Source organism: Rhineura floridana, chromosome 18, assembly GCF_030035675.1.
Source record: "Rhineura floridana isolate rRhiFlo1 chromosome 18, rRhiFlo1.hap2, whole genome shotgun sequence".
Classification (NCBI taxonomy): Eukaryota; Metazoa; Chordata; class Lepidosauria; order Squamata; family Rhineuridae; genus Rhineura; species Rhineura floridana.
Window position 1 is genome coordinate 14,008,283 of NC_084497.1, and position 26,009 is coordinate 14,034,291.

At 47.6% G+C, this 26,009-nt stretch overlaps 1 protein-coding gene across 1 annotated transcript in view; it reads left to right on the forward strand.

Annotated features, from left to right (window-relative positions):
* GPR153 (G protein-coupled receptor 153) overlaps window positions 1–25,664 on the forward strand; it is a 56,382-nt gene extending 30,718 nt beyond the window's left edge. The window contains exons 3-6 of the mRNA XM_061601843.1: window positions 371–800; window positions 15,540–15,729; window positions 18,572–18,756; window positions 23,857–25,664. Coding sequence (XP_061457827.1) covers window positions 371–800; window positions 15,540–15,729; window positions 18,572–18,756; window positions 23,857–24,654 — 1,603 coding nt within the window. The 3' untranslated portion in view covers window positions 24,655–25,664. The remainder of the gene's footprint in view (window positions 1–370; window positions 801–15,539; window positions 15,730–18,571; window positions 18,757–23,856) is intronic.
* The last annotated feature ends 345 nt before the right edge of the window (window positions 25,665–26,009 follow it).

The following is a 26,009-nucleotide window of genomic DNA, read 5'->3' on the forward strand; positions in this document are numbered from 1 at the left end:
AGAGATCATTCCATAATTTGAGGGCCACCACCGAGAAGGCCCTCTGGCTTTAGTCCCAGCTGGCTTATTGCGATGTGTTCCCTAAAGATGCTGCTGCCCCCATGAAAGGGTGTTGTGGGAGAGTTTGTGCCCATAGAGGAAGGTCCCACCAACATCCCCCTTTCCCAGCATCCTTCCAGATTTGGTCCAGAGAACCAAATTCAACCATTCATTTCCCACTACTTAGCTGTTTTCAAGGTCTGGAAGTCCAACGGTCACCATCACCAAACTGCTGTGGTTTCAATTTTAGCAAGAAGGATCAACAGAGTGTTGCTTTGTCCTAAGAGGTGGGGTCTTTCTTCTTCTTCTCTCCACCCCCTTTCCCTTGTAGGTTAAGCAATACCAAGAAGCAAGCTGTCCACACCGTCATGGGCATCTGGATGGTGTCCTTCATTCTCTCCACACTACCAGCTGTGGGGTGGCACGACACCACTGAACGATTCTATGCCATTGACTGCCGGTTCATAGTCACTGAGATCGGCCTGGGCTTCGGAGTCTGCTTCCTGCTCTTAATCAGTGGGAGCATCATCATGGGGGTGGTCTGTGTGGCCATCGCCCTCTTCCAGACTTTCTCCATCCAGACACGAAACAACATTGACAAGAACAAGTTCAACGTGCCCACCATCGTCGTGGAGGATGCCCAGGGCAAGCGCCGCTCATCCATCGATGGCTCAGAACCCATTAAGACTTCTCTGCAGATCACCTATTTAATCACTGGGATTGTTTTCATATATGACTTCCTGATGGGCTTTCCTATACTGGTGAGTCTCATTGAAGAATTATCATGGCCCTGTGGGTGGGGTACTCTGTGTGTGTGTGTGTGTGTGTGTGTGTGTGGGGTGGGGTACTCTGTGTGTGTGTGTGTGTGTGTGTGTGTGTGTGTGTGTGTGTGTGAGAGAGAGAGAGAGAGAGAGAGAGAGAGAGAGAGAGAGAGAGAGAGCCTTCCCCAACCTGGTGCCTTCCAGATGTTGTTGGACTCCAACTCCCATCAACTCCAGCCAGCACAGTCAACCATCACAGACGCTGATACCAAGCTGGGGAAGGCTGCTCTAGAAACCAGATGTGGGATAGTGGCACCATAGAATCATCAAACAGTAGAGTTGGAAGAGGCCTCTAAGGCCATCAAGTCCAGCCCCCTGCTCAGTGCAGGAATCCAACTAAAATCATACCCAACAGGTCTAGCTGCCTCTTGAAGGCCTCCAGTGTTGAACAGCTTACCATCTCCCCACATAATTACTTCCATTGTCATACCACAACTTGAGCCCATTATTCCGCATCCTGCACTCTGGGACCATCAGGAAGGGTTCCTGGCCCTCCTCTATGTGGCAACCTTTCAAGTACTTGAAGAGTGAATCATAGAAGGGGTTGGAAGCAGTTTATAAGGCCATTGGGTCCAACCATCTGCTCAATGCAGGAATCCGAGTTAAAGAATATCCGACAGGTACCTGTCCAGCTGCCTCTTGAATGCCTCCAGTGTTGGAGAGCCCACCACCTCCCGAGATGTAATGGGTTCCACTGCCGTACCACTCTTAACAGTTAGGAGGTTTTTCCTGATGTTCAGCCAAAACCTGGCTTCCTGAAACTTGAGCCCATTATGCCATGTCCTGCACTCTGGGAAGATCGAGATCCTGGCCCTCCTCTGTGTTGACACCCTTTCATGTACTTGAAGAGTGCTATCATATCTCCCCCCCCTGTCTTCTCCAGGCTAAACATGTTCTTTCAGCCTCTCCTCATAGGGCTTTGTTTCCAGATAGAGATAGATATATATTGTTGCTGGGAACATACTGGCTTGCAAGGAATGGCCGTGTTGTGATGGCATAATCCCACCAGCTAGAACTGAGTTTTCATACCAAATGAATATCCTGATGACTAAGTCAGTGCTAACAGGGGACACTTGTGAGTCCCTCACTGGAGAATGGCAATCCAAAGTCCACTTCAGACACCTCCATACTAGCCAGAAATCTGCAGTTGGTACCTGTGTATTCCAAGGCTCCCCGATTTCTAGGACTTTAATTTCCTCCCTTACTTTGTAAATTAAGCACTGGGAGCAGTCCTTTCCTTTGGAAACCTCTGCTCTCTTGGAAAACAGCCTGCCTGCCAAAACTAGATTCCAAGCCTCCCACAGTCCCACTTCCCAGGACCTCCCTGCAACCCACTGAGATGACGCCTGCTAAACATAGCCAGTTCCATTGCAGTTGGAAATAAATGGCATCTAGGGGGCTGGATCCACATGGGGAGAGCCAGCCTTCCGGTGCTCCTGCTGTGGCTCCGTTGTCCTGGGTCTGGTTTCTTCTTGGCATCCTGTGGCATCGGGCCAAATGGAGAGCCTTGCCACAGGCAGCGTGATGACCTGTAGCAAATGCCATCTGCCTTTCAAAGGATTTATAGCCGTTTCTAGAGTAATAAGCAGCCATCTCCTGGATAGCCGAGATCACACAGCATTTTGGCATGCTCAAAGTCACACCACAGGTAGAGTGTCCTTTCCCAACTTGGTGCCCTCCGGATGCTTTGGACTACAACTGTATGATCCTAGGGCTGATGGGAGCACAGCTGTGCTGGCTGGGACTGATGGCACTTATAATCAAAACCATACGGCGGGCACCAGCTTGAGGAAGTCTAAAGGGGAGGAAGCCTATTGGCTCATTAACAAATTCTCAAATCCACAGAAGAGCAGTAAAAGGAGGGTCCTTGTGAACTGATTGTCACAGAGCAATTATAATAAGGATGCTTCATGCTTTTGAGTGTTCAAAATGTTTACAGTTATTATCTCCTTGTAAATCCTCAAGGTAAGTCATCAGATGCTAATACAAATCCTTCTGTGCACGCAGATCTGGAGCCAGAACAGCACCACCCATGCAAAACAGAGAGGTATTGGCAGACTTGGGGTGACGCTGAGGTTTACAGATGACACAAGAGACAAAAGCCCACCTCAAAATAAATCAGTGACAGAACATTGACTGACTGCAGTGCTGGCTGTTGGCTCCATGTCAGTGGGGCAGTGGAATCCTCTCCAGGTTTTAGCCTGAACTTCAGGACCTTGGACGGCTCCTGGAAAGTTCAGACTGAATTCCAGAGTGGATTCCACAGCCCCACTGGCATGGAGCCAGCAGCTGCCACTGGCTGATGGGTTGTTGGAGGTTTTGAGTGGAGTGGCTGGAACTGGAAGGCATATATATGGTGGGAAGGCCGGTTGTCTAGAATAGGTCAATACCTGGTTTACACTAAAAAGTTTTTATATGACCCAGGAATGGAACTCTAGCTCTATTGAACTCCATAATTGCTACAGAAAAGTCAGCATTAGGCAATTGCAGGCTAAGGAAGGAGATTTCTCGCCTAGTCTTGATGACTGTGCCCTCAGGTCTTTGGCTTGGCTACCCACCTTAGTCAGGATGGAAACCCCAATGCTGGCTTCACGCCCAGACACCCCTCCAAACGATGGCACACACACACATTGTGCACCCCCTTTGTGTTTTTACAGGAGGCAGAATCTTAAAGTCAATAAGTTCCCACCAGTCTCTGGGATTCTTTTTCCTTTGCCAGCATTTCTCCACGGGCTGGTTAGGTGGCCGACTTCTATGGGGAGGCGAGGCTGGTAGGGTTGCCATCAGGGGCGGGGCTAAAGGGTGGCTAGGTCGGGCCCTGGCCAAGGGCCCCGTGGTGCACAGGGGCCCCTGAAGGGGCCCTCGTTAGGATGGGGGAGTAACGCTCCCCTTCTGCGATCCACGACAGGGTCCCTGCAGACACAAGATTGCATAGGTGTTTATGGACGTGACCGTAAAATATTTTGTGAAGTTCAAGTTCTATATGACATCATTTAGTAAATGTGTTTAGGATCGCACCAATGGCATTTCCAAATATGTACTTTCACACAGACTTTGGTTTTCTATGTTTGTCCAGGCCTTCCCACTTGGGGAGGGCACTACTTGCACACCCCTTCCATAAGCACATCAAGGCTGGATACACACCTTAACCAAGACACAGACAAGAGGGCCCTCGAAACAAAGACAAACATGTGTTTTTGTTCCCTGAGGAGGGAGCTCTTCCTTGGGAAAGTCTTAGTAGATTATTATTTTTATTATGATGATGATGATTAGCATTAGCATTTCAATACCACCTTTTCTCCAAGGAGCTCAAGGTGGAGTACACAGTTCTGGCCCTTCTCATTTAATCGCCACAACAACCCTGTGAGGTAGGTTAGGCAGAAGGGCAGCGACTGGCCCAGGATCACCCAGCAAGCTTCATGGCTGAGTAGGGATTCAAACCCTGGTTTCCCAGGTCTTTGTCCAACACACTAACCACTATGCCACACTGGCTCTCAACTTTGAGAATTCACCACCACTCCGATTTCAAAGAAAGCAAGACCTGCAGACATCAGGTGATCCATTTACAGGTCTGAGCTGGCCAAGTCCCCTCCCCTTCCAAATGCTTCCTTCACCCAAGACACAAAGAGACACTTTATACCAGCACCAGCCTCCTGGGAAGAGCGTGGCACTCGAATCAGTGGAGGGGGGAAGAGGAGAAGAAGGGAAACCATGCCGCCAACTTGCTCAGCAGGCCAGAGGAGGAGGAGGAAAGTGGGCGGAGGCTGCAGATGCTTTAAAGCAAAGGTTGCTGCTGCTGCTTTGCTCTGGAGGTGACTCTCTGTCCCTGGTTGCCTGGTTGGGGGCTGTGGCAAGGCACGGAGCTCAGTCCACACCTGCACACACACACACACACAGTGTCAGCAGGAGGGGCACACAGAATGGGCAGCTGCACCAGAGAAATGTCGCTGCTGCTCTTGCTGGATGCCCCCTCCCCCTGTTGCATGCTTGGGGAGGGGGGTGATTGTATGCAGGCTTGGCACCTGCCCAGAGAATCCAGGCCATCTAATGGGCTAAGCAGGCGCCGGGTATCAGGGCTATAATCCAGGTAAAACCCGGCTAACCGGGCAATATGGCAAGCCTAGAGGCTGGCCAAACAATGGCTTGCTGAAGCCTCCTGGCGGTGGCCAGATTTGAAGTGGGGATTTGGGGGTTGACAACATCTTGGGCTCTTAGCCACTGCATCACACTTGTTTTCGCTGTCCAGCAATGCTGTTTGTGCTGCTCAGACAGCAAAGGAAAAGCCATTCACATAAAAGAGAGAGAGGAAGGAAGAAAGCAAGCAAGCCTTGGGCTCTGGGAGAGCAGCATGGGTAGACTTTGTTTGGGGGACAGTTTTAGCAGCAACAATCTTGTGTTTGGTTCTCTTATTGTGACACATTTAAATGTTTTTTCTTTTCTTTTAATAATGTTATTTGTTATTTAATTTTGAGAATTGCATTATTGTATTTATGCTTTATGATGTGTTATATTCGTGTTTTTGTAAGCCGCCTTGAGGGCCTTTTGGCCATAAGGCGGGATATAAATTTAATAAATCATCATCATCATCATTATCATCATCATCATCATCATCTCAGGAATTGGCTGCCTTCCTCCCAGTCTGGGCTCTGGTATTTCTAAGATAGTAAATCCTGGCATTGACAGGATTTCCGCTGCAGGGGATGGCTGAACTGGAGCAGAATTTCTCTCATGTTGCTCATTCCCCAGAGACCTGGAGGTCGGGAAATGGGTGGATAGCCTCAAGGCAGGTGGGAAGAACTTTTGTGTTCCTTTGATGGGTACCCATGGGCCTCAGGGGAAGAAGGGGGATCTCTACTGAGATTTACACCCTAAAACACAGAGAGGGATGAGAGAACAAAATTCAGCACTTCTCTCCTTTTTCATCTCTAAAACCCTTGCAGTTGCCCCTGAGATCCCTGTTTGCAGCTGGCCTACTCTGATGTCAGAATAGAGAAGGAGGGGAGGAGTCGCAGTCACTTTGGCTTCCATTGGCTGTGCTGCTCTGATGTCACAGAAGAGTTTGGTCAGCTAAGGGGCCTTGTGGAGACCTTCCCCTTAGGGTGGTCTCTAAGCAAACATTGCTTAGTGAATCCTTGTAGGTCTTGTCTCCGTAGCCTAATGCTGGGTTTTCAAACGTGACTTTGTGAATCATGGGTGCCTATCCATGGAGATGGAGAGAGGGATATGCGGATGAAGTGTCTGAGACTCATCCAGACAAGTGGAAAATATTTGTTCTCAGTGGCACTCATTGGCCAGGGGAAAGCTACCCTCACCTTTTTAAAGAGCACCATTGATCAGTTCTCTTTGGACTGTGCAATCTCTGTGGGCTTGTTGTGATTCAACTAAAGATGTGCTGTGAATGTGCCCGTAAGAACCTTGTAGGGATAGATCTTATGAACCTGCTGAGTTATTTAAGCAAAGGCTGGACGGTTCAGCCTTCCCTGACATGGTGCCCTCCAGATGTTGTTGGATTCCATGGTCAGGGATGATGGTGGAATCAGTAGTCCAGCAACATCTGGAAGGCTGCAGGTTCCCCAGCCCTCATTTTGCCTGTTAATCATTCAGACGGATTGTTTATTTATTATTTATTTATTTTATTAAATTTATATCCCACCCTTCCTCCCAGTAGAAGCCCTGGGTGGCAAAAAGCATTGTGATTGACTGTGAACGTCCCCCTAATTTAGTCAGCAAGCAAATTTAAAGAATGCTTTAATTATTTTAAATAAAAGCATTTATAGAAACTGCAGGTGGTCAGTGGCATCTGAAAAGAGAGATTTCCCTTCCTGCGTGTGGGGAGGGGGGGAGCGAGAAAGAGTATGAGAAATGCCTCTTCCAAAATGATGCCTGCTGCAACACTCGAATGCATCATCTGAGGGTGAATATAGGCCACCGCCTCGCCACACGGTACAGTTTCCTGCCATGTGAACATAAGAATAGCCTGCGGAATCAGGCCAATAGTCCAGCATCCTGTTGTCACAGAGGCCAGCCAGATCCCCATGGGAAGCCTGCAAGCCGGACCTGAGTGCAAGAGCACTCTCCCCTCCTATGGTTCCCAGCAACTGGTATTCAGAAGCATGTGGCCACCGACTGTGGAGGCAGAGCATAGCCATCGTGGCTAGCAGCCTTTGATAGCCTCATCTCAGATTAATGGTTGCTGGGTCACCTGTATTCTACAGATGTGGTTATTATTTTTCTGCCATGCATATTGAATTTGGAGGTCTTGACCAAGCTGTACCATTTCCCAGAGTTCTCCAATGTTGAGTTGGTCGTTGTCGGTTGCTCTAAAAAAGGGGGGGGGCACTGTTTTCTTTAGAAATCTTGTGACAGGTGTATCCCACCTTTCTTCAATAGGACTTAAGGCAGGGAAGTCTCCCATCCAGGCACAGACGAGATCCAGGCTTCATGTCCAAACCTCAGACCATGCCCTGGTTCCAAATTTACAAATATATGAAGATTTCATTAACCAAATAAATAAATCAGTTGGGTGGGTTAGGACCAGATGGTGAGTTAAAGTTATATCCCATGATGATGATGATGATGAATTGCATTTATGTACCGCCCCATAGCCAAAGCTCTCTGGGCGGTTTACAACAATTAAAACATTAAAAACAAATATACAAATTTAAAAAACACATTTTTCTAAAAGCAATTTAAAAACACATGCTAAAATGCCTGGGAGAAGAGGAAAGTCTTGACCTGGCGTTGAAAAGATAAGTGTTGGTGCCAGGCGCACCTTGTCAGGGATATCATTCCATAATTTGGGGGCCACCACTGAGAAGGCCCTCTCCCTTGTTGCCAGCCTCTGACCTTCCCTCGGAGTAGGCACCCGGAGGAAGGCCTTGGATGTTGAGCGTAGTGTATGGGTGGGTTCATGTCGGGAGAGGTGTTCCATCCGGTATTGTGGTCCCAAGCTGTGTAAGGCTTTATAGGTTAAAACCAGCATCTTGAATCGAGCTTGGAAACATACAGGCAGCCAATGCAAGCGGGCCAATGTTAGTCCTATTCACAGTTACAGTTAATGGATATGACTAACTCAGGTCCATTTGTTTCAATGGGTTTACTCTGAGTAAAATTTAGTTGGGTGGAAAGATCTGAAGTTAATCCAGATTATTTCCCTTTCGATGCTTCTTGATTTACTGTAAAATGATGCTGGCCTTCACTCTCCCCAGGCCACAGAGTGGCTGTATGGCAATCACTTTGAAGTCCGCAATTTGGCACTGAGAGGCTGCCTCCTGCCCCATCCCAGGCTGCTCTCTGAACAAGTCCTGCAGATGACAGGGCCACAAAGCAAGCAGGCTTGTCCCTCCATAGTTCCCCATCCACTTGAGGCTGCCTGCCTCAACTTCCCAATCTCTGCCAGCAATGGCGGTTGTAGCAGAGCAAGGTGCACTGCTGGATGCAATGTTGGTGTTTGGAAATGCTCCTAGCTGGACTGCCCTTGGAGTAATGTGACAGCCCATAAAGGCTGGGCAGGTGGGGGGACGGGAAGCCCCAGGTAAAGTGGTGGAGAGATCTCAGGTGCTCTGTTTTCAGACCTTGCCTTAGAATCAAGGCAACGTCTGCAGCTTTGCTAGGAAGGGAGACCAGTGTGCTGGGAGCTCTTTTGAGAAGTAACAGTGTTGGTCTCTGTGAAGCTACTTCAAAGCCAGTCGGGATAGATGGATGAATGCCCATTTCAGTTTCTCCTCCATTTCTCATTTTTTCTAATCATTTCCACATCAATTCACATTTTTTAGAAAAAGTCCTGATAATAGCATTCATCAGCATTATAGTGTGCATTCCTCCTAATAATCAGATTTTTGCCAGCAGTTTCCCCTTAATATAATCCATTTTTGTATGTTGTTTTCACGAATATATGCAAATATTGTAGGACAGCTGTGTTTCAATTTTCATATCATTGCATGGCCTGCAAGTTGATCTGGATTCCTCTCCTACTCTTAATTCTAAGGCAGACCATTCGTTCATCTCACCTCATGTGGTCAATGGCTCTGCAAGGTGACTCCCAGCCTCATTTCCTTCAATCCTTGTAAGCCTGAGATTCAACCTGGGATCTTCCACGTGCAAAGCATGTACTACTGAGTGATGGACCCTCCCCTTGTTCAAGTTAATCTGAGCTGATATTCTGAGTTGATATGTCTCAAGGGTTTGATGGATGGATGCTGTCCTCTAACTTCCACTCCACCTTTTCTTCAGGTTAACTCTGTACCATGATGTGGGGACAAAATGAGATATGCTGCCCTGAGAACAGGGGCAGTAAAAATATGATACCTAAAACATCAGCCTGCACTACAAATAGAGAGACTCCAGTTATATCCATACAGTACTGGTATTGTACTAATTCTATGTGAGTTTTAAGCCAGGTACAAAAATAGTGAATACGACAGATCAATGTTAAAAGTTATTCATCTGCAGGAAATTGAAAAAAGATTTAAGTCCTTGGGAGAAAAGTTAGGTGTAATACTTCCAACTTGAAATATCATGGGGAAATTTGCTGCTGTTATGTGCCTTCAAGTCGATTATGACTTACAGCGACCCTATGAATCAGCGACCTCCAAGAGCATCTGTCATGAACCACCCTGCTCAGATCTTGTAAGTTCAGGTCTGTGGCTTCCTTTATGGAATCGATCCATCTCTTGTTTGGCCTTCCTCTTTTTCTACTCCCTTCTGTTTTTCCCAGCATTATTGTCTTTTCTAGTGAATCATGTCTTCTCATGATGTGTCCAAAGTATGATAACCTTGATGGGAAAATTATTTCTTACAAAATATACATAATTCCTACAAAAGAAGATTAATCAAGTTGGAAGGGCGGCATCTAACACATAACTATCATGGAAGGACCCCTGCACTTCATCATTCAAGTGGAAATCTGACCCCCCCACCCCCCCAGGGCTTAGGTTATCCTTGAGCCGCCACCACTCCAAACAACAGCCCTGTCCTGGATGAGTTGAAAAGTCTTCACTTTCAGCTACAGCTTCGTGCAAACAAGCTGACCCACATTTTCATGACATTTCCGTTGGCCTCATAATCATTTCCCGTCATTTTAGTTGGCCTAGAAAGATATAACCCTAAAAGGGGTTTTGGGGTTTTCCTTATGGGCCAACATGGCTACTGTTTACTTTTAGTGAGTTGGAGAATGGCTAATTTAGCTCTTTGACAATAGGATCCTAAACTGTATCAAGGGGCTCTTGTACCACCAGAGGATGAGTCCATTCTCCTGAGGAGAATCTTGCTTTGGACTCTTAAGCAAAGCTTCCTAATTGGGCTTCTACTGACTATTAATTTAGATGGTGTGCTAGGCCAAAAATAGTCTCCAGCTTTGTTAATATAAAAACTGCCTAGTAAGTTCTTTGTTTACCATCTATCCCGATAAAGTGTTTCACATCACTGGAACACTTCTGTCCTGTTTTGTGACATTTTGCTTGACCTAAAAGTTATTGGCCTAATATGGATTTTGGCATTTCTCTTTATGGGCTAAGATGGAGACCTCTGACATTCTGTGTCCCTTTAGAAAGGTACTGGAAAGCAATTTCTTCATTATAGTGATTCAGAATGCCTCTACCCTTTTACAGTTTTCCCCCTTCGTGTCCTCATAGTCCTCTTCCTGCTTTTGCTCTGCTGCCCTGCTGTCCTGTCCCAAGAAATCCCTGCCTTCTCTGGAAGTGTGGAAAACACACTCCTCCAGTCTTCCCACCTCCTCTTCCAACCAAGCTACCAGCTTACACTTTCTGCACGTTAGTCTATAACAGCCTTTGCCAGTCTGGTGCCCTCCAAACATTTTGGATGACTAGGGGCTCCTGTCCCTGCTCGCTTTGCTCACCAACCCCACTACCATCATGAAACTCCCCCCACCCCTTACCAGCCCCAACTACCCCCATAGTAGCCCCTTAGACTTTCCCCTTTCACCATCTGCAACTGCTTTCCCCCTTTAGACCTCACTAAGCTCCCTCCCTTTGACCCCTTAAAGCTCTTCCTCCCCATCTGTTGCCAAAGCTCTCCCCCTCCCGCCACTGGTCACCAAAGCTGCCTCCACCCTTCCACGTGGGTGTCCAGTCGGCCACAGCCAGCATAATCAGGCTAGGGCTGATGGGAGTTGCAGTCAAAACATCTGGAGAGCACTAGGATGGTTCCCGACAATGCATGAGCCACTCTGCCTCTATGTAGCAGAGATTCAGGGCTCAGTTCTGGTCACCCCATCTTAAAAAATAAAAATATTTGGAGCGGAAATAGCTGCAAACAGGCAACCAACATGATCAGAGGTCTTGAGCACCTCCCTGTAAGGAAAAGTGAATGGCTTTTGGAGACCTTTCCATATAGAAATATGGGACATGACAGAGGAGTATCAAATGATGCAGAGTGGAGAGAAAGACATTTTTCTCTTAGCACTAGAAATGGATTTGGCCGAAGGGCTCCTGTGATTGATGAAATGGATTTGGCCGAAGTTTCAGAATGGAAGGGAGGACGAGCCCACAGGCCAAAGGCTCGCTGCAGCTCAGTGGACCCAGGCTGGGAGACACTCTTCGCCTGAAACCCTGGAGAGCCGCTGCCAGTCAGTGCAGACAGTACTGAGCTAAATGATCTGATGTGGTGTCTCCTTCCCCCAGCACAGAACCAGCGTCTGAAATTTGCCCTCTAAGGCCCGAGTGGGGAGCCTGTGGCCCTCCAGACATGGCTCCCATCAGCCCTGACCATTGGCCATGCTGGCTGCCGGGGCTGATGGGAGCCAAGGTCCAACGACATCGGAAAAGAGGACGTTGCCTTATACCAAGTCAGACCGTTGATCTATCTAGCTCAGTATTGCTTACACTGACTGGCAGCAGCTCTCCAGAGTTTCAGGCAGGGGTTAGGGATAGGGGCCTTTGCGTGCAAAGCAGATGGTCCACCACTGAGCAATGGCCCTACCCCAACATTTGGAGGGCCACTGGTTCCCCACTACTTCTCTACTACTTCTCTAACAGGTTCAAGGTGGCATCCATAGTTTTCCCCATCCCCCTTAGCCCTCACAACAACCCTGGGAGGTAGGCTGGGCTTAGAGGGGATTTGAGCTGGGTTATACACACACGCCTGTAGCCCAACACTCTCACCCACATGGCTACAAAATTTGCAAATGTACAGCAGGTGCAGGTCGAGGGGAGTATGTGTTTGATCTGAAAGTGGACTACTCTTTTCGGGAGCATCATTCTGCATAGCTTTTTCTTTTTAGTATATAAAAATGGAAACAAGACCCTCCTCCTCCCCCCCACCCCACAAGCGGAAATCCTCCCTCCCATTTCCCAGCCGAAGCTTCTCAGCCATTTGCATTTTTTCCCCTTCAAGCCTGATTCACTGGAGCTGCTCTGTTGAGCTGCTGAGAGACATTACATACCCAATTTATAAAGATTAAATTAAGTTAATTTGAATTTGGCTTTCACTGGGGTGTTATTGAAACATTGATTAACAGGAGGCAATCCGTTGTTGCTGGTCTTGATTAACAGAAATGCTCACATGTTCCAGTCTTTGTTCCGTCTGGCCCCCAATTTAAATTCAAAGAGGTTAATAATTGGATGACTTTGCATTGCATGGGCTGACGGTCCATTGCATGGTCTGAGTCTCCAGGCAGGACTTAACCCTTGGGGGAAGGGGAGAACAGGTGCACTGCCCCTCCCAGATCTGTGCTCCCCCCCCCAGATTTGTTTTTGTGGAAAATTATCTTTTTAATTTGTAACATGACAAACAATGACAACGGCCATTTAAAGAATGATAGCTTGTTTTCTTTAGAAGAGGAGCGACTTAAGAACAGGACCCTCTGAAAAATTCAGTGACTAAGTCAGGGCGAGTGCACAACAAAAGCCTCTTCTGCTCACTCAAGACTTTCCCTGACTGAAGGTGGATTTGTCATTATCACAATCACCCTATAATTGCCTGAAAAGTAACATGACCCCTGAAGAGTTAAATATTAGAACTTTGCATTATGGGCTAGAGTAAGATTCCACCCCTTGGACTTTCCTTTGCTCTGCATCTCAGTTTCACTATCAGGTTTGTTCTCTGCTCAGCCAGCAACAAACAAGCGTGTTTGTTTGCCTGCTGTAAGGAGTAAGAGTTTGTTTATTCTGCAATCATGATGATGAGCAGAGCAGGATTGGGTGCTTATTGCTAAAGGGATAACAAAGTGATCTGGAAAAAAAAACTTACCCCACGTTATGTTGGGATAAACAAGCTTGCATGTTTTAGTAGGGAGATGTCCCTTCTAGCCAGAATTTGGGGTCACATCTATGCCTGTTTACTGTGATACAACTTCCTGTTGACAGGTGTTACCTGCCCCCTTCACTTCCTCTTCTTTGTTAAGAGTTTTTCTCTTTTTGCATATTCTCCATTAAGCCACAGAAGACAGAAGCCTCCACAGATTTCTCTCCCAGATTATCCCAATCATGGACTAAAATCTACTGCCTACTTCTGTCTTTTCCCTCCAAGCCAGAGCCTATGTTTCCTGAACATATGAAAGATCATGAGTAAACATTTTAAACCAAAGAAGACTGTCTGTTGCTTTTATTCAGCTAGCCTGTATGAGGGGAAGATGGGCTAGTTAATTCTCGTTCCATTTTAAAGCACTCACTATACTCACAATCATAGTGGTTATTTCTTCTTCTTCTTGAGTATTTGAAAAAAACAGCCATGGAGGAATAGAAACACTGCGGTGCACACCACAGTTAGCTAGCTGGCTGGCCATGTAGGCTGTAACTCATGCCTAGTTTCTGATCTTCCCAATGTGTGCAGCTCAGCATGAGGCCTTTTCAGGGTTTCTGGGCAAAAAAAAAAATAACCCAGCAACCAATTAAAAAATCCAATTGCTTTCCACAATTAGTTTCCAATTGCTTAGTTAGTCCTTTATATAGCAACCAATTAAAATGTTTTCCCTTGATTGTCCAACAGAAAGGAAAATCTAAAGATCAGGAATGAGACTAGAAGGAGGCACCCTCAAGAAGGAGTTAATAAACATACATAAAGTATTAATTTTCTCTCTGACCTTCCCTAAACTTTGACAGGTTTGTTTTTTTGGTGGAATCTAAAACTGAGCAGCCTCAAAGCCAGGTTCAGGACCTCACTTCAGTTCCTGAAGAATCAGGACACTGGGACAGACCACAGATGAAAGAGGACTGTAGCCATAAGCAGTCAAGCTTTTGAGTCTGGTATTCCTGAGGATCTTTCAAAAAAGAGTGAGACAATTCCACAGATTAAACTTCATCCATGTAAGTTAGCACACTCTGGGGATGGAGGAGGAGTGATGGGGAAGCTCACGGCCTTTCCTTTCCCCTGGCCTGGCCCTCCCATCTTCTCCACCAGTGGCTGGAGAGGTGTTGGATGGTGCTATTCACCTCCCCCACCCTCAAAAATAGCCTACCTAGAAATGTGGGTGCCCCACCTAACCAGGAAGGATGGTGACTGGGCTGGCAAGGCCTAGGCTGGCAATGGGAAAAGTAAGCATTCCATAGGGAAAACATAAGGCTTTATACAGCTGTGCTTTGTTGCAAACAATGGGGTAGATTCCTTTTTTTTTGTTAAAGATAATAGCAATGTCTTGCTTGTGCACAGTCTTGCCATTACCACCACCCTCTGTCTCAGTCAAGATGGTAAACTCTTTGGGGCAGGGGCCTTCCCCTTGTCTCTTTCTGTCCCTCAGAATTCTCCCTGGGCCTAGTTGGGAAAGAGCCACAGCACATGGTTTGCCTGCAGAAGGCCCCAGGTTCAGTCCCCAGCATCTCCGGGTAGGGTTGGGAGAGATTCCCTGTCTGAAATCCCAGAGAGCCACTGCCAGTCAACGGTACTAAGCTACATGGGCCAATGGTCTGGCTCAACATAGGAAGCTGCCTTATACTGAGCGTGTCCTTGAACTGTGATGATGCCTCTTGCTTCTCTGGATGCAGTGGCAGGTGGTGGCTCCCAGTCTGTGGGGACTGGCATCTGCTCCAGGTTTTGCTCTGATCTTTCAAGGAGCTGTCCGAGATGCTTTGGCATATAAGCACCTTGGAGAGCTCCTTCAAAGTTCAGACTAAACCCTGGAGCGGAATCCACTGCCCCACTGACTGGGAGCCCCCAGCTGCCCCTGTTTGGATGGAGAACAGAGAGATTTGTGTGTGTAGAAGCCCCTCCCTTTTGCGTGGCTGGATCGTTGCCTCCTGTACAGAGGAGAGAGACATGTCTGCTACTCTAGCCACTCCCCTGATACCTTCTTTCATGGTCCATCTTGGGACTGCGACCAGAGGCAGACTCTTATATGGCTCCACCATCAGCCAACCTTTTCCTTTCCCCCTCCCCCCCTTGTTTTCTTTACCATTGAGCCTGATGAAGAGTTCTGGAGGACACGGAAGGATGCACACTCCTTTTTTTTCTAATTACATTTATACCCTTCTAGTGGCGGCTGTGGCCCCATGCCAGTGGGGCAGTGGAATCCGCCTTGGGTTTTGGTCCAACCTTTCAAGGAGCTGTCCAAGGTGCTGGAACGGATTCCACTGCCACACAGCCATCAGCCGTCATGGCAGCCTTCCTTTCTTCTATGAAAGTCAAGGCAGGGTGCATGGGGCTCCCCGGCTGTCATTCATCCAAGCACTGGCTGGCTCCAGACCTGCTTCTTTGGAACACTGACATTTCCAATGCCTCTTCTTGCAGGTGGTGAGCTTTGCCAGTTTGAAGTCGGATGCAGCCTACGACTGGATGGTCCTGTGCGTGCTCTGGTGCTCAGTCGTACAGTCCTTCCTGCTGCCTCTCTTCCTCTGGGCCTGCGACCGCTACCGGGCTGACATCAAGTCTGTCTGGGAGAAGTGTGTGGCCATCATGTCCAGTGACGATGTGGGGGAAGGTGAGTGTGATCGCTTGGGCAGGAGGAGCCCCCACATTGTGGGGACGTTCAGCCAGCCTGCCCCAGCCCTGGGCTCTGACTTTCCTGCACCTCATTTGGGCCAGATTCCTGTTGAGAAATTGCTCCTGGCATAGGAAAGACATGTGGGAGCAGAACCAGGCAAAATTCAAGGCAGCCAGCAATGTTGTCTTCCAGCAGATCTCATGTGCATTTTAGGAACTTGGGGAAGCAAAACAATTGAACAGGTGAAGCTTTTTGTCCAATGAAAAGACAGGGAAGGTGTCACATGTCCAAAGTATTCAGCACTAACTCAGATTACTAGCACAGCAGCTTTTCCAGAAAAAAAGTTGGCTTCCTGGCCCACCACCCCAGAATGGGGCTAACAGCAGTTTGGTATGGGATTTAGTTTTTTGGATGTATTTCCCACAATATAAAAAAGGGGAGGCATTAGTATTAGTAGCCAAGTTAATAAAGAAGAAAAGGGAAAAACAGACAACTACGACTACTATGACTATTATTATTTATTATTATTATTATTAAATTTAACAAAGAAGGAAAAACAGAAAGAAAGAAAATAGTGAAGGAACTCTCACACACAACCCCCCCCCCACTGTCTGCTCACATTAAGGGTACAATATCCATCCGTACATACATCTTAAATTTAACATATAAGTCAATATAAGCCCTCTAGTTGTCCAAATGCTGTAAGTATCCACGTGAGATTGGCATTTATAAAAAATAGGTTCAAATGTAGTAAGGGTGGTGATGTCCTCAGACCATTGTGTATTAGACAATGAGTGTCTGTCCTTACAGGCTCAAAGTATAAGTCTCTTAGTAACCATAAAGGCTCACAAAATCCACTTTTGTGGTCCTGCTGTTAACCCCCATACTAAAGGAATATAAATCATAAGTCAGTCTCATGCACAACCAAGCCACAGCAGTAGCCCCATGGACACAACCTGAATAGAGGTAAGAAGTGGAAATTATTTACTGACAATAAGACCATGTTTCATTCTGCTTGATTATTTATATGGCCCTTCACCAAAAAATGGTCAAGGGGTAATGGGAAAACATAATACAAAATAAACTGAAACATCAAAATAATTTTTATAAGTGACATAATTAACAACATCATAACAATTGTTTAACCCCTCAGACTCTAAAACCCAGCCAGAAAAGATGGGCTTTTACCCAGCATTATATTCTTTATGGGGCAAAACACACTGCAGTGGGAAGGTCATTCAGCAGACACAGACCCATCCAGAAAAGGCTGTTCCACAACCCCCCAGACGATGCACTTCATTTAATACAGGGACCACCAGGAGAGCCTCTTTGCCTGATGTTAATGTGTAGGCAGGTTGCTACGGGATATACTATCACTATTACTATTACTGTTACTAAATTTAACAAAGAAGGAAAAAGAAAGAAAGAAAATAGTGAAGGGGCACCTCCCCCCACCAACAAAAAACACTGTCAGCTCACATTAACGATATAATATCTGTCAGTATATCCATCTTAAATTAAATATGTAAATCAACACTGAATTTGTAGAGTTGAAAGGGGCCTATAAGGCCATCAAGTCCAACCCCCTGCTAAATGCAGGAATCCAAATCAAAGCATCCCTGACAGGTGGCTGTCCAGCTGCCTCTTGAATGCTTCCAGGGTTGGAGAGCCCACCACCTCCCTAGGTCATTGGTTCCATTGTCGTATGGCTGTAACAGGAGGTTTTTCCTGATGTCCAGTTGAAATCTGGCTTCCTGCAACTTGAGCCCATTATTCCATGTCCTGCACTGTGGGACGACTGAGAAGAGATCCTGGCCCTCCTCTGTGTGGCAACCTTTCAAATATTTGAACAGTGCTATCATATCTCCCTTCAGTCTTCTCTTCTCCAGGCTAAACGTTCCCAGTTCTTTTAGTCTCTCCTCATAGGGTTTTGTTTCCAGTAAACCCTCCAGATGTCTAAAGAGATGTCCACATGACATTGACATTTATAGAAAATATTTCAAATGTAGCAAGGGCAGTGAGGTCCTCAGACTATTGTGTATAAGATGGTGAGTGTTTATTCTTTGAAGCTCGGATTATAAGTCTCTTAGGGCTTACAAAATCCACTTTTGTGGTCCTGCCATTAATCCCCATAGTACAGAAAAATAATTTAATAGTACTTTCCTCTTTCAACAAGCCTTTTAGGTTGAGACCTATCCCAGTCTGCATCTCTGTTAGAATTGCTTAATATGTTTATAACAATGTTTTAACCCTTTTTTATGTTGTTTTTTAAAAAATGCTTTTAATGCTGTTTTGTTTTAATGTATTTTAAGATTTGTTTTTATGATGTTTTAAAGTATTTTTAGTGCTTTGTTTGCCGCCCTGGGCTCCTGCTGGGAGGAAGGGCGGGATAAAAATTAAATAATAAATAAATACTTGAACATCTGCAAATATCAAGGATTTCGTCAGTACAAAATTAAGGACAACAACTTCAGAGCAAAAAGTGTATATCGCTGGACAAGCCCACATTGCATGCTTCAGGAACACATTTTCAGCATTACACCTCTAGCATCTACCTGTACTAGACAGTGCCTTCATGTAGAGACATTGTGGAGTCCAATATACACAAAACCTTTTTTTTTTCTTTTTGCTGGATCAGTCTCATTTCAAACCTAAAGACACATTCTGTATAGATTCCAACACAATTTTCCATTGTTTAGGCTGTATAGCACATTCTATAAAGGAGGAGAGACTGGCGAGTAGTTGCTCTTTTTCCCCAAATGAAAGCCAGAAATCCAGAATTCTTGGCAGTGGGTTCCTCTGCATCATGTCCCTTTTCTTTGCTTCCCTGGGACCACAGAAAACAGCCTGGATGGGGCGATTCACACCGATCTGAGATATGAGCGACCCTATGATTACAGCTTTGCTGGGGACGTCTTGACCTTGGACCACATTGCCAAATATGACCTCTCGGCACTGGAGAGAGGCCTCCCCCAGGCCTCCCCCACAAAGCCTCCCCCAGAGGACAAAATGCAATATCTCCAGGTGAGAGGGTTTGAATGGGACTAGAGGGGGGGCAGGGAAGTGGAGGGAGAACTTTGCTGGTCACTGTGGGATTGAGTCACAGCCCAGGTAACAGGAGAAGCAAAGGTCTAGCTAATTTCTACCACCCACCAGAGCTGAGGAAAGGGGAGCAGACTCTTTAACCTGTTTCCTCCCTAGAGTTATCAGCAGTGATGGTTTTGACAGTCCTTAAGGCCTTGCTGGAAGATGGAGCAGATTTATTTTCTGTTGCTCCAGAGGGCTGGACTTGAACTGATGTGGGGAAATTGCTGGGAAGCAGATCCTACCGAAACAGTAAGGGAAATTTCCCAATGGTATACACATACACTGTTCAACATGGGAACCCAAAGTGCTCTGGGAGGTGGTGGTCTCTCCATCACTGAAGGCAGTAAAGCAGGGCCTGGATGGCCACCTGGCTCAGCCTCCCACAACCTGGCAACCTCCAGAAGTTTTGGGCTACAACTCCCATTAGCCACAGGCCAGGTTGGGAAAGGCATCGTGTTAGATCCTGCACTGAATGGAGGGTTGGACTGGATGATCTCTAAGGTTCCTTTCAACTCTAAAAGCCTATGATTCTACGGATCATATAAAAGTCTCTGCATCCTCTTTCCAACTGTAGTCAGCGAGATCCCCTGGGATGCTTACAAGCAGGCCTGCAGGCATCAGCCCTTCCCTGTTCTTTCGCTACCTGTAGTGATTGGCATTCAGAGGTAGACTGCCTTAGAACATGGCAGCTCCATTCTTTACTAGCTGGCAGTTGTTGTTTGATATGTTTCTGGTTTTGCACACAGTCTCCCTTTCCATCTCACCGTGAACTGATCTAATAATTTGTATGAAAAGTCCTGATGGACTAGTGCAAGGAGGGCAGCATTTAGCACAGCATTCTGTTTCACAGAGTGGCTGATCAAATGCACCCAGTAAGCTCATGCTAGGCATGAAGGCAGAAAGTCTGTCTTATTGTTTGTCCCCAGCAATTGGTATTCAAATGTATACTGCCTTAGACTTGGATTTCATAACTGTTAGAGTGGTACAACAATGAAACCAATGACCTAGGGAGGTGGTGGGCTCTCCAACACTGGAGGCATCCAAGAGGCAGCTGGACAGCCACCTGTCAGGTATGCTTTATGTTGGGTTCCTGCATTGAACAGGGGGTTGGACTGGATGGCCTTAGAGACCCCTTCAAACTCTACAATTCTATGATTCTATGGATGTTCCTCTTCCGCTGTTGTATGCTGTAAATTTGCTTGGATGCAGCAGCAAACAGCTGAGGTGCATAGGGAAGAATTCTGGACAAGCGTTTTGCTGCTCTTTGCATCAAAAGTGAAAGTACCTGTGTCAGCTCAAAGGAAAGTGGTTGAACTGCATGACAGCACTAGGGAGGAAGTCTGGGTTTTTCTGTGGACTAAATGAAACATGCCTGAGAACTAATCGGGGCCTCTGGGCTGTCAGTTGCATACCCTCCGAGCAGCGTTCTCCAACCTGGTGACCTGCAAATGTTGTTGGGCTGCATCTCTCGCCATCCCTGGCAATTTGAGCGTTGTGGATCAGGAACGGGTGAAGAAAGAGGAACTAGAGGGATAATTCTCCCAGTGGAGGGGTGTAGACAGTGGAGTCCCCCAAGGATCAGTATTGGAACCTGTGCTTGTTAACTTGTTCATAAATTGTTTAGACTTAGGGGTGAGCAGTGAGGAGGCCACGTTTGCCGATGATACCAAATAGTTCACAGTGGTTAAAACAGATTGTGAAGAGCTCCCAAAGGACCCCTCCAAACCGACTGAATGGGCAGTAAAATGTCAACTGCAATTCAATATAAACACATTATGTGCACTAGGGCAAAAAATAATAATTTCACATCTATGCTCCTGGGGTCTAAACTGGCTGTGACTGACCAGGAATGAGACCTTAGGCTGGTCATAGCAGGTAGCTCAATGAAGATGTCGACCCAGTGTGCGGCAGCTGTGAGAAAGTTGAATTCCATCCTAGGAAGCATTAGGAAAAGGGCTGAAAGTAAAACTGCCCATATCATAATGCCATTGTACAAATCCATGGTACGGCCTCATGTGGAATACTGTGTACAGTTCTCAACGCCTCACCTCAAAAAGGATATTGTAGAGCTGGAAAAGGACAAAAAAGGGCAACCAGAATGATCAAGGGGATGGGGCTACTCCCCTATGAGGAAAGGTTGCAGCATTTGAGGCTTTTTGGTTTACAGAAAAGGCAAGTCGGGTGACATGCTAGAAGTGTATAAAACTGAACATCAGGAAAAGCTTCCCAACTGTTAGAGCGGTACGACAATCGAACCAATGACCTAGGGAGGTGGTGGGCTCTCCAACCCTGGAGGCATCCAAGAGGCTGCTGGACAGCCACCTGTCGGGGATGCTTTAAGTTGGATTCCTGCATTGGACTCAATGGCCTTAGAGACCCCTTCTAACTATGATTCCATGATTATATGAAATTATGCATGGCATGGAGAAAGCGGATAGAGAAAAGTTTTTCTCCCTCTCTCCTAACACTAGAACTCGGGGACATCCAGTGAAGCTGAATGTTGGAAGATTCAGGACAGACGAAAGGAAGTACTTCTTCACCCAGGGCATTGTTGAACTATGGGATTTGCTCCTAAGAGAGGCCATGATGGCCACCAACTTGGATGGCTTTAAAAGAGGATTAAACAAATTCACAGAAGCGAAGCCTCTCAGTAGCTCTTAGCCACGATGGCCATGTTCTCCCTGCACTGTCAGAGGTGGATGCTTCTGAATGCCAGTTGCCGGGAATCCCCAGCGGAGAGAGTGCTGTTGTCCTCAGGTCCCTCTTGGGGGCTTTTCATTTAGGCATCTGGCTGGCCACTATGAGAACAGGATGCTGGACTAGATGGACCCTCTTTGGCCTGATCCAGCAGACTCTTTATGAGTTGGAGTCCAACATCTGACAGGCAACCCCCCCCCCACAGAAGCTGACAGATTTGTCCATTCCTACTAACAAAGCACATGAACTTTGCTTTGAATAAGACATTCTGAACCTGGGTCAAGGTGCTTGCTGTGCTTGGTCCTTTGGTCCCTTCCCACTGGCTGGTGGTTTCCATTTCTACTGCGACTAGTAAATTAACCACAATCCCATGACATTCGTTTGGGATTAAGTCATCTCTATACATCCCAAGAAAGGCAGTGCAGTGCAGTGGCTAAAGCATCCTTCCTCAACCTGTGCCCTCCAGATGTTGAATCCCAACTTCCATCAGCCCCAACCAGTATGGCCAATGGTCCAGAATGATAGAGGGTATAGAGTCCAGCAACATATGGAAGGTACCAGCTTAGGGAAGGCAGGACTACGGAGACCCAAGTTCAAATCCTCACTCAGTCATGAAGCTCATTGGGTGACGTTGGGCTAGTCATTGTGTCTTAGCATAGCCTTCCTCATAGGGTTGTTGTGAGGATAAAATAGTGGGGAGAAGGTGAGAACCAAGAATTATGATAACGGACAGAGGCCTTTTTTGAATTTAAAAGACCTCCAAACTAGAACTATTTGTAGAGAAGGCAAAGGTAGTCATATTGGTCCAGAAAAAAACATTTATTAGGCCAACCAAAATATCACAAATTAGCGTGCAACCTTTTGAGTCCTCCAGAACTCTTCCTCAGGCTACACCAACGGTAGCCAATACGCCCTCCAGATATTGTTGGACTGCAGTGCCCACCTTGCCTGACCCTTGGCAATGCTGATGGGAACGATGAGTCCAACAACATCTGGAGGGCACCAGGTTGGCCACCCCAAGCTAGGTGGTAACCAGAGTGATGAGGGAATTGGGGTAGGGATGAAAGCTGACAGCAAAGCCATATAGGGTCTGCATCTGCTCAGTCTGGAGATGGATGGGGGTCAGAGGAGAGGCAGCAGGTATTCAAATGGGCCCTCTTATGGGCGCTATGCAAGTATTGGATTGCAGTGAGGGAAGATGAAACCTAACCGTGGCTGATTCTCCATCTCTAGAAAGAACGAGCTGGTGTTACCCAGGCCTCTTTGAGTTATTTATTTGTTTGTTTAAAATATTTCCATCCCGCCCTTCTACCCTACAATAGGGCACTCAGGGCAGCTTACAAAAATAAAATCAAACACGTACATAATAAAATTGTAAACAATAAAATCACAAAAACATTAAAATAAATTAAAATACATAAGATACAATTAAAATACATAAAATGCAACACACACACACACATATATACATATATATAGGGAGTGGTACTAAAGAGGATTAAAAGGGTAAAATTTAATGTAGAAGGCATAAAATAAGTGTCAGGCTCTACCTTCAGTCTCTCCCAAAGGCTCTCTGGAACAAGGTCGTTTTCAGAAGTCTCCGGAAAACCATCAGGGAGGGAGGAGAGTGGACTTCTTGGGGTAGGGTATTCCAAAGCTTGGGGGCCACAGCTGAAAAGGCTCTCTCCCGCGTGCCTGTCAGTTTAACGTCTTTCCCTCCAGGCACACAGAGGAGACCAGAGGCAGATGATCTTAAATCCCGGCCAGGTACTATTTCTCAGCTGCTCAATTTCCCAGTCCTGCTAGGACATCTTGAAACTGCAGAGTTTGGACAACTGACATATACAAGATGAGCAACAGAAACAACAGAGGCCTCTAGAGCTGTGGATTCTGGTGCTCGGGGCTGTGCAGTGAGGAGTGGGGTAGTGAGGGTGGTCTGAAGCTGCCAGACCCCTCAGGAGCCTTTGCAACGCTCTCTGGTCTAAGACAAGCTAACCTCTCCCCTCCCAGATCATGTGACCCACAGTCCGGGAGGGCTGGGAAAGCAGTCTGGCCGCATCTTTGCTCCTTCCTCTTTCTGCTGGAGGTGTAGATCCAGGCAGCTAGGGGGAGGAGGACCAGCATGTGATGTTCGCTCTCTCCACACTGCTTTAGTTTCTCCAGTAGTCCGAGAATGGTCCTTCCTTCCGGCTGATGTTCCCATCCAAGGAGCATCTGGGCGATCTGGGTCCGTGCCCCCGACTCCCCCACCCTTGGTGAAGCTGCTGGCACCGCTGGGCCCTCGACCAGCGGAGGAAGAGGTACTAACAGCTCTGTGGCTTCTCTCCTCTCCTGCTGCAGGTTCCTCCCACCAGGCGCTTCTCCCACGACGAAACGGACATCTGGACGACTGGGCAGATTTCGGCCTATCTCCAGCACTGTGGGGCAGGCGAGGAAATGGCCACTGGGCTGGCCCACCTTCTCATCCCACGGCACAGCTACGAGCGTAGGAGGAGCAGCCTCCTCTCCTACCAGGAGGAAGGGCATCCCTACGGCAAGCGCCTGAAGTCTGCCGAGAGTGCCTTGTCCCTCAAGCCCTTCTCTTGCGAAGACTTCTGCAAGGATGGCAGTGGCGGCTACAAGTGCTTCAGCAAGGAGGAGGTGGTGAATTTCATGGACGCCAGCCCCGTGCCCAGCCACAGGAAGTCCCCCTTGCGCTCGGCTTCCGTCTCCTTAATCCCAGATACCTTCCGGCATTGCTCAGCCGCCGTGGCCCTGACCAACTTCCCTCTGACCACTTTCGAGCGGGAGCCACAGGGGCTAAGGCGCCTCTCAGCCCAGGGACGGGGAAGCTCCCTGACAGTCCCAGGGCCTTTTCTTGCCCAGGAGGACACCAAGACCCTCTTTCCCAAAGGGAGTGCCGGCACCCCTTGCCTCAAGCAGATTCACATCGAGTTGTGTGAGGACCAGGCCCCAGAGGATCACCCGGCCAGCAGCAGTTGCTTTGAGTCAGAGGGCTTTCGGACAGCTCTCAGTCCCGCCTGGGGCGACGGAGAGGAGCTGCAGAAAAACGGGAGTGCCAGCAGCTTCCTGAGTTTGCCTTCAGCCTCCTCCGGGTACGTCACGTACCACTCAGACTCTGTCGGTTCGGCCTCCTAGAAGCAGAGCCGCCGGAGGCCATTGTGATTGCTGTTCAGTTCTGTCTCTGTCTCTCTTCCTCTTTCCTGCCCCACCTCTCTAAAAAGTTTCCTTCTCCTTGTGGTCTGGATTTTGTAACAAGGACTTGGGCAAAGCACCAAAGAAACCAGACTCCGATCTCTCTTGCGCGTTTTGCAAAAAGCCGGAGGGAAGAGGAGGCCGAGGCGCTAAGAGGATTTAGAGCACTGTAGCAAAACCCACATTGTCATCGCTGGGCTGGACCAAACCCAGCACACTTGGTTCCCCTCTGGGGGAAACGTCCCAGGGGAAGAATGCTGCGCTCCTTCTTTTTGCTTCCTTCCAGCTGTGCCAACCAGCTGGAGCTGATCAGGAATTTTCCATTTTTTTAATGATCCTATGTCCTCTCCCAGTACTTTATAAGATGATGTAAAACTGTGCATGAATTTCTGTATCAAACAATTCTACGACGCATCCTCCGGATGGGGCTGTTACCAAAAGCCAAGGGCTTGAAAGGCGGGGGTGGTGTGGGGCACAGGGAAGGTGTCAGGATTTCTCACAGGGGCTGTTGACAGGGAGGCAAAGCAATCTGCATTCCCTTCCCTAAATTGGCTGTTCTTGGTCCCGGGGTGCGGGCTGAGAGCTGTGTGCATTCCATTTCTCCATGATATCATTGCATGACTAGAGGGCTTGAGCCTTGCAGGATAAGGGTCCTGGGAAAACTAGTGTTGTCATTGAAGGATCAGTGGCCGCTGGTGCCTCCGTGTCAGTGGGGCAGAGTAATCCACTCTGGGGTTTAGCCTACACTTCCAAGCAACTGTCCAAAGAACTAGAGGCCTCCTTGAAGTGCCTTGGACAGCTCCTTGAAGCTTCAGACTAAAACCCTTAGCGGATTACACTGCCCCGCTGACATAGAGCCGTCAGCCACCACTGTGAAAGACAGACAGGAAGAGTGAACAAGCCAGACTTCCCCAACCTGGTGCCCTTCAGATGTTGTTGGACTCTAACTCTCATCATGCCAGACCATTAGTTATGCTGGCTGATGAGAGTTGGAGTCCAACAACATCTGGAGGGCACAGCTTGGGTTAAGTCCCTGTGGGGAGCTGGGGCTTCTTTCCCCATATTCCTAGGACGCAGGCAGCACCGTCTGACCCCCTGGCCCACAGGAGAGAGATTTCACTCCCACCACCTCCTTTCCAGTGCTCAAGCCCTGCCCCCTGCACCTCTGACGTGCTGCCTCTGAGCCAACGTGGGGGATGGAGCCTGCTTTGCTTGCTCAGGAGTGAAATGCCACGGCAGGTGCAGGGTTGGGGACCACAGCAGCAGCGCTGCCTCTTGCTCTCCCCTCCTTGAGCCCC